The sequence below is a fragment of the Ailuropoda melanoleuca genome, chromosome 10, assembly GCF_002007445.2.
Source record: "Ailuropoda melanoleuca isolate Jingjing chromosome 10, ASM200744v2, whole genome shotgun sequence".
NCBI lineage: Eukaryota > Metazoa > Chordata > Mammalia > Carnivora > Ursidae > Ailuropoda > Ailuropoda melanoleuca.
In genome coordinates, this window is record NC_048227.1 from 17,030,252 (window position 1) to 17,036,542 (window position 6,291).

At 58.0% G+C, this 6,291-nt stretch overlaps 1 protein-coding gene across 5 annotated transcripts; it reads left to right on the forward strand.

Moving 5' to 3' along the window:
• Positions 1 to 6: 6 nt before the first annotated feature.
• CD19 (CD19 molecule) lies at positions 7 to 5,825 on the forward strand. 5 transcript variants are annotated; one of them, XM_034670201.1, is made up of 15 exons: positions 7 to 147; positions 379 to 633; positions 946 to 1,143; positions 1,273 to 1,566; positions 2,600 to 2,710; positions 2,979 to 3,027; positions 3,312 to 3,400; positions 3,827 to 3,940; positions 4,072 to 4,176; positions 4,261 to 4,329; positions 4,435 to 4,494; positions 4,591 to 4,647; positions 5,186 to 5,278; positions 5,380 to 5,487; positions 5,638 to 5,825. In XM_034670201.1, exons 1-14 carry the CDS (start codon positions 60 to 62, stop codon positions 5,475 to 5,477), a joined length of 1,680 nt encoding a protein of 559 aa, XP_034526092.1. In that variant the 5' UTR covers positions 7 to 59; the 3' UTR covers positions 5,478 to 5,487; positions 5,638 to 5,825. The 5 variants fall into 5 exon arrangements, 4 of the variants coding, with proteins under 4 accessions (XP_034526092.1, XP_019663609.2, XP_034526094.1 ...); XM_019808050.2 differs by having other exon boundaries at positions 2,603 to 2,710; XR_004628433.1 differs by lacking the exon at positions 5,638 to 5,825 and having other exon boundaries at positions 5,145 to 5,278.
• The last annotated feature ends 466 nt before the right edge of the window (positions 5,826 to 6,291 follow it).

Consider the following 6,291-nt stretch of genomic DNA (forward strand, 5'->3'; position numbering starts at 1 on the left):
CCTCCTGCCCCAGCATCCCCCGCGCGGCCAAGCTGGGTGCCCCGGGGAGTCTGGCCGCCATGCCACCTCCTCTCCTTCTCTTCTTCCTCCTCTTCCTTACACCCGAGGGAGTCAGGCCCCAGAAAACACTGCTGGTGGAGGCTAAAGGTATGTCCAGAGGGTACAGATGGAAAGAGTTGGGGCTGGAAACTTGGGTCTGCCTGGGTGCCCTTGGCCTTACCCTCCCTGGGCCTTCATTTTGTTATTTGTAAAATTCAGGGAGGGCTTGGAAGGACCCTGAGAGCTCATCCACTCCCATCTGGTGGGGTCGGTGGGGAATAACCCAGTGTGAAGAATGAAGTGGGCGAAGAGTTCCCCTCCCTCTCTCTCTTTCCTCAGAGGGAGGCAAAGCTGAGCTGCCATGTCTCAAAGGTCCCTCAGATGGTCCCCTTGAACAGCAGGCCTGGTTTCGGGGGTCTCAGTCAGAGCTGGGCTACGGGTCCCAAGGCCTGGGCATCCGGAAGGGGTCCCTGGGCGTCCAGCTGTTCGTCTTCAACGCCTCTGACCAGATGGGGGGCTTCTACCTGTGCCAGCTGGGGCCCCCTTCCGACCAGGCCTGGCAGTCTGGCTGGACAGTCAGCGTGGAAGGCAGTGGTGAGGTCTGGGCTGGGGCAGGGAGGGGTGGACGAGAAGAGGGAGGCCCACCACGGATGGAGGACGTCCGGCAGCTAAAACGGATTTGGAGGGAGGGGCTGGCGGGGCTGAGGGACAAGGGGCTCATTAGAACCCCCATCGCTTCTGACTTCAACGCTGAGCTCTTCCGTCTTTCACTCTCTTTTCTCTCTGAGTTGTCGTTTCTCTCTCTGTCTCTCTCTGGATCTTTGTCTCTGTCTCTGCTTTTCTGGGTCTCTGTACCTCTCTGCCTCTCCTGGATGTGTCCGTATCTGGTTCTGGGTCTCTTCCCAGGGGAGCTGTTCCGGTGGAATGCTTCGGCCCTAAACGACTCAGGCTGTGGCCTGGGGAACAGGTCCTCAGAGGGCCCCAAGCCCTCTTCTGGTTACCCCACAAGCTCCCAGCTGTATGTGTGGGCCAAAGACCACCCTGAGACCTGGGAGATAGACCCTGAATGTGCCCCAGCCAGTCTGAACCAGACCTTCAACCAAGGTAAGCTGTTGCGGAGATGCCAGGAAGTGGGGGTTCCAGGGATGGGGGATGGTTATTGGGAACTGGAGGGCTTGCAGGGAGGAGACCTCAAGGATTACACCCTCCTAGCCTTGGCTTTCCCTGCCCCAGACCTCACCGTGGCCCCTGGCTCCACATTCTGGCTGCCCTGTGAGGTGCCCCCTGCCTCCGTGGCCAGAGGCCCCATCTCCTGGACCCACGTGCGCCCCAAGAAGCATAACATCTCCTTGCTGAGCTTAAACCTGAGGGAGGATGCCCCAGGCAGCGAGATGTGGGTCCTGGGCACCCTCAGGGGAGGGGCTGTTCTGTTGCTGCCCCAGGCCACAGTTCGAGATGCTGGCATCTATCGTTGTTACCACGGCAACATGACCATCGAGATGCAGCTGAAGGTCATTGCCCAGTCAGGTAGAGTTTCTCCCAATTGCAGGGCATCTGTATGGGGGCTACTGGGAGGAATCGGGAGCCAGTCAACCTTGGCACCCCCAATCTGAGAGCTAGAACCGGGCTCATCCCGAACCGCAGCTTCTATACTGACCACTGACCCCACCTCTGTTCTCCCTTGTTTCCAAATCACTACTTTTCTGGGTCTTCCCCTACCACTGGTTGCTCCTTCCCATCGGCTTTAGGGGGGTCTTCCTCCCTCCCCCACTCCTCACTGTTGGAGCTCTGAGGCCTCGTCTTATCCCAACAGCACTTTCTCTTGTCCTTGTCTATACTCTCTTCCTGTCTGACCTCCTTCACTCCCATGGCTCCTTAGGCCACCATGCGTTAGTGACTCGATTCCAGCCTCCATACACCTCACCCCCAGCCACTTCCTGTCATTTGATGCCCCCCAGGCTCAAAATATACAAAATCACACTTGACGTCTTCCCCAAGCATAGTCTTTTGGGTGTCTCTGTGTCAGTGAAGGCCACTACCACCTGCCCACAGGCCGAAGCCAGGAACCTGGGTATCCTTCCTTCTCCTCACCCATTCATCAAATTGGTCACAGAGCTCTGCCCCTTCTGTCTCCCTTAATACAATCCTCCCCTGCTACCCTAACCACAGTTCTCAAACTCAACCTCAACTTTCGCTCCACACTTCACTCCAGTAGGTTGCTGCTTCCTACCTCTAACCTTGCGAACTTGACTCTGACCTTCACTTTGAACATGACTGGCCCTCACTGCAGCAGGAAGCTTATCATCATGCTCCCCTGAATCCTAACACAGAGTCTGACTATAGTCATGGTTCGTTGCATAGATACTGCCCCAGGCCCCAGGTCAGGCTCTGGGGCACAGTCCCTGACCTCAGAGGGAGGGAGGCCAGCCCTCCTTGGAGCTTGTGATTTTGAGGATATGTGTCTTGTCCGTGTCTCCCAGACTTATGGCCCTTTGAGGTCTTGAGGCTGGGAGGCAACGTGCCAGCCTGGGGTCCCTGTCTTATGGCTGCTTCTCCCCAGCAGTAAGGTATTGGCTGCTGGAGACTGGTGGCTGGAAAGTCCCTGTTGTGCCATTACTTTATCTGATCTTCTGCCTGGGATCCCTGGTGAGCTTTCTTCATCTTCGAAGAGGTGAGTCATGTCCCCCAGCCCGTCTGCCCAAGCTACCCCATCTTCCCCAGGACAGCCCACACTGGCCAGTCTGACAACCACCTCTTTCTCCTCCCATACCTCCTCCACAGACCTCCAGTCCTGCTCCCCACTCCTCTAACCGCCCTCCAAACTTACCGGGCCCCTTGGACTTTGAAGGCCCCTCCCCTCCATTGACCCCAGTGACCTCCCCAGCGCCCCGCCAATCTTCACCCTGCCTCCTCTGATCACGCCCCTTAACTCTCACCAGCCCTGATCCTCAGGAGGAAAAGAAAGCGGATGACCGATCCCACCAGAAGGTAATGACGCGAGCGCCCCCGCAGTCTCCTCTCCCTGCACTTTTTGCTCAACGCTTTGCACTTACTGTTTCCTCTTCTCAGCGTGTCATTCCCCACCTCTACCGTTGAAATACTGCCCAAACTTCAAAGCCCAGCTCCAAAGCTACCTCCCCCTGTGAAGACCTCCTTGGAGTAATTCCAGACCCCTCTGTAGGCTGCGGCGGAACAGAGGAGCTAAATACACGTGACTACGTTTTATCCTCTGAGGGCCAGGCCTCACAGTGCAACTCCCCTTCCTCCGCCAGGTTCTTCAAAGTGACGCCTCCCCCGGGCAGCGGGGCCCAGAATCAGTACGGGAACGTGCTCTCCCTTCCCACGCCCACCTCCGGCACCGGTAGGAGGCACCGCCCGCTCTTGGGCTCCGAGCTAGAGCCCCACCCCTTTTCCCCGTCACTCCAATCCCTGCAGCGCCCAGCCTCCCCGAGCTCGGGAGCTCCGCCTTCAGAAAAAAGGAGCCCGCCCTGGAGGGCGGAGTCTCTCTCAGATTCTAGCCCCGCCCCTAGGTCCAGGACCCGCCCCCAGAGCTCATGGCCACGCCCCCAAGACGCGGGACCTGAAGTCCAATTCCGAGAGCCGCACCTCCCCCGAAACTGAGGCCGCGCCCCCAGGCATAGATCTCGCTCCCTAGGCTCAGGGCCTGGGGCCCAGCCGCGAAGGCCCCCGCGGAGCTGGGAGCTTCCGGTCCCCTGCCCAACCTCGCAGACCCTTAGCCTTGATCGCCCCCATCTCTTCTCTCCCGCTACAACGCTCCTCCCCCCAGGACGCGCCCTGAGGTGGGCTGCAGGCCTGGGGGCCGCCGTTCAGTCTTACGGCAGCCCGCGCAGCGACGTCCCGGAGGCTGGAGCCTCGGGGTCCCGGAGCCCGCCGCCGGCAGGTGATTTGAGGGAGCGGGGGGTGGGTCCTCATGTGAGGGGTGTTGGAGCGGTCTGCGGCAGGAATACTGGACTGGGGCACCTGGAGGAAGGGGGCTGTGACTCGGTTCCCACTCGCATCCCCAAACCCCAGGCCCAGAAGAAGAGGAAGGGGAGGGCTATGAGGAGCCGGACAGTGAGGAAGGCTCCGAGTTCTACGAGAATGACTCCAACCGTGGGCAGGACCAACTCTCCCAGGGTAAGACTGCGCCCCCCCGCGGCTCCCCCGCTTTCCCAGCTGTGGGCTGTGGGCCCTCGCTGGACCCCACTCCTTCTCCACCAGATGGCAGCGGCTATGAGAACCCTGAGGATGGGGCCTTGGGTCCTGAGGATGAAGACTCCTTCTCCAGCGGTAATTTGGGGGCCTTGTGGGGCCTCAGAGGCTTAGGAGGACCCGGACGGCTGTGGAGTCCCTAAAGGGCAGGACCAATCCCTGGAGTTCTCTTTTTTCCTGCAGCCGCCGAGTCTTATGAGAATGAGGATGAAGAGCTGGCCCAGCCAGTCACCAGGACAGTAGGTATGTGTGAGGACGGTGACATTAATGTGGGGTGTGGGGGTGTGTGTATGTGTGACCTGGAAGCCAGGAGGAATAACTTGCCTCTCTCTTCTCTAGACTTCCTGAGCCCCCATGGGTCAGCCTGGGACCCCAGCAGGGAAGCAACCTCTCTTGGTGAGAAATGCTAGGACCCGTCCTGCCTTGGACAGATTGGGTTGACCTGGCTCTGGGCTCTGACTCCAGGCTCAACCTCAACCTTGACCTTGACTCTGACCCCAGATGTAATTCTGGCCTTGGATCAATTCCTAACACTAACCTCAACCCCAATCCCAATCCCAGTATTTACCCCACCCCTAACTCTGAACATCAGCTCTGATACCAGTGTAATTCCAGCTTGGATTTTGACCTCCACCTCACCCCAGCCCCCATACAAACCACAGCTTTGACCCCAGTTGTCTCTACAACCTCCTCACGACTCTGACTCTGACTTCTGCCAGGTCTGTTCTTGACAGTGATCATAAGCTAACCCGCTTCTGACCAAACCCTTCACAAGTGTCCTGAATCTGACGCCGTCCCTAACGTTTTCTTCCTAGTACAGCATGAGTCAAGCCCTCCACCTTCCTCTGCCCCTCAAATATCCCATGTCTTAGGCTGCACTTCCCTTCCCCAAGCCCAGCGTGGCTCTAGGCCTCCAACTCTCCTGCCCAAGCAGGCTCCCAGTCTTATGAGGATATGAGAGGGATCCTGTATGCCGCCCCCCAGCTCCGCTCCATCCGGGCCCAGCCTGGACCCAGTCATGAGGAAGGTGGGTCCTTCTGCCGCTGTCCCCTGTTGTCCTCTGAGGCTCACCCTCTCCCGGTCTACCTCTGGCCCTAGCTGTGTCTTACCCTTCCTGGTCCTGATCAGATGCGGACTCCTATGAGAACATGGACATGGATAATCCCAGTGGGCCAGAACCAGCATGGGGAGGAGGGGGCCACATGGGCACCTGGAGCACTAGATGATTCCCTACAGGTGAGCCGGGAACTGCCCCCTAAGGAAGGGGGAGAAAGAGGGAGATGAGTAGGGCTGGAAGTGGTTCTCAGGCAGGGAGAGGGGAAAGGGTTCCTAAGGCCTGGTATGCAGGGGGCGGGCTTCTGGAACCTCACCATTTCTTCTCCATAGACTGGGGCTCCTTAGGCCCCGGAGATCCATACCTGATTCTGAAATCTGGGACCCTGAGCAGACAGCGTCGACCTCTGGAGCACCGTGGATGTGTGTATGTGTGTGTGTGCGTGTGTGTGTGTGTGTGTGTACCAATGAAACTTTGGCTCCCCTTGCACTCCTCCAATAAACTCAATGACTTCTTCCGATCCTTTGATGTAAATGGCCTTGTACGGGAGGGGAAGGGAAGGTGAGGATGCTGTCCTCCCGCCCTCCTCTCAAATCCAGCAGAGGAGGGAGAGCTGCATCCTGGGTACAAAGGGGCCTTTTCCCTCCAGTGACTTGGCCTGCACCCATCTCCCTCACTTGCCTGCCGTTGCCACCGTCCCGTTGTTCAGTGATCGTTCCCTCAGCGGCAGTGGGGGCCCCGGGAAGGGGCAGCCGGCCGGGAAAGGGTGGTCATCGCTAGCCTTTACTGAGCATCTCCCACGCTCTCACGCCAGTAAACTCATTTCATCTCTACAATAACCTCACAAGCTCATTGACACTTAGGTGCCAGGATTGTATCTAAGTATTTATGTCTGTTTTACGTATATGGTATATATACATATATGTATATAGGTTTATGTATATTAGCTCATTTTATCTTCATAAACCACTTTATTTCAGAGATGA

Excerpts from the sequence above, each read along its gene's own strand:
- CD19 (XM_034670201.1), top strand. The coding sequence starts at position 60 with ATGCCACCTCCTCTCCTTCTCTTCTTCCTCCTCTTCCTTACACCCGAG. Across the intron at positions 634-945 it reads AGTCAGCGTGGAAGGCAGTG|GGGAGCTGTTCCGGTGGAAT; the intron begins GTGAGGTCTGGG and ends GTCTCTTCCCAG. Across the intron at positions 3,941-4,071 it reads CCGGAGCCCGCCGCCGGCAG|GCCCAGAAGAAGAGGAAGGG; the intron begins GTGATTTGAGGG and ends CCCAAACCCCAG.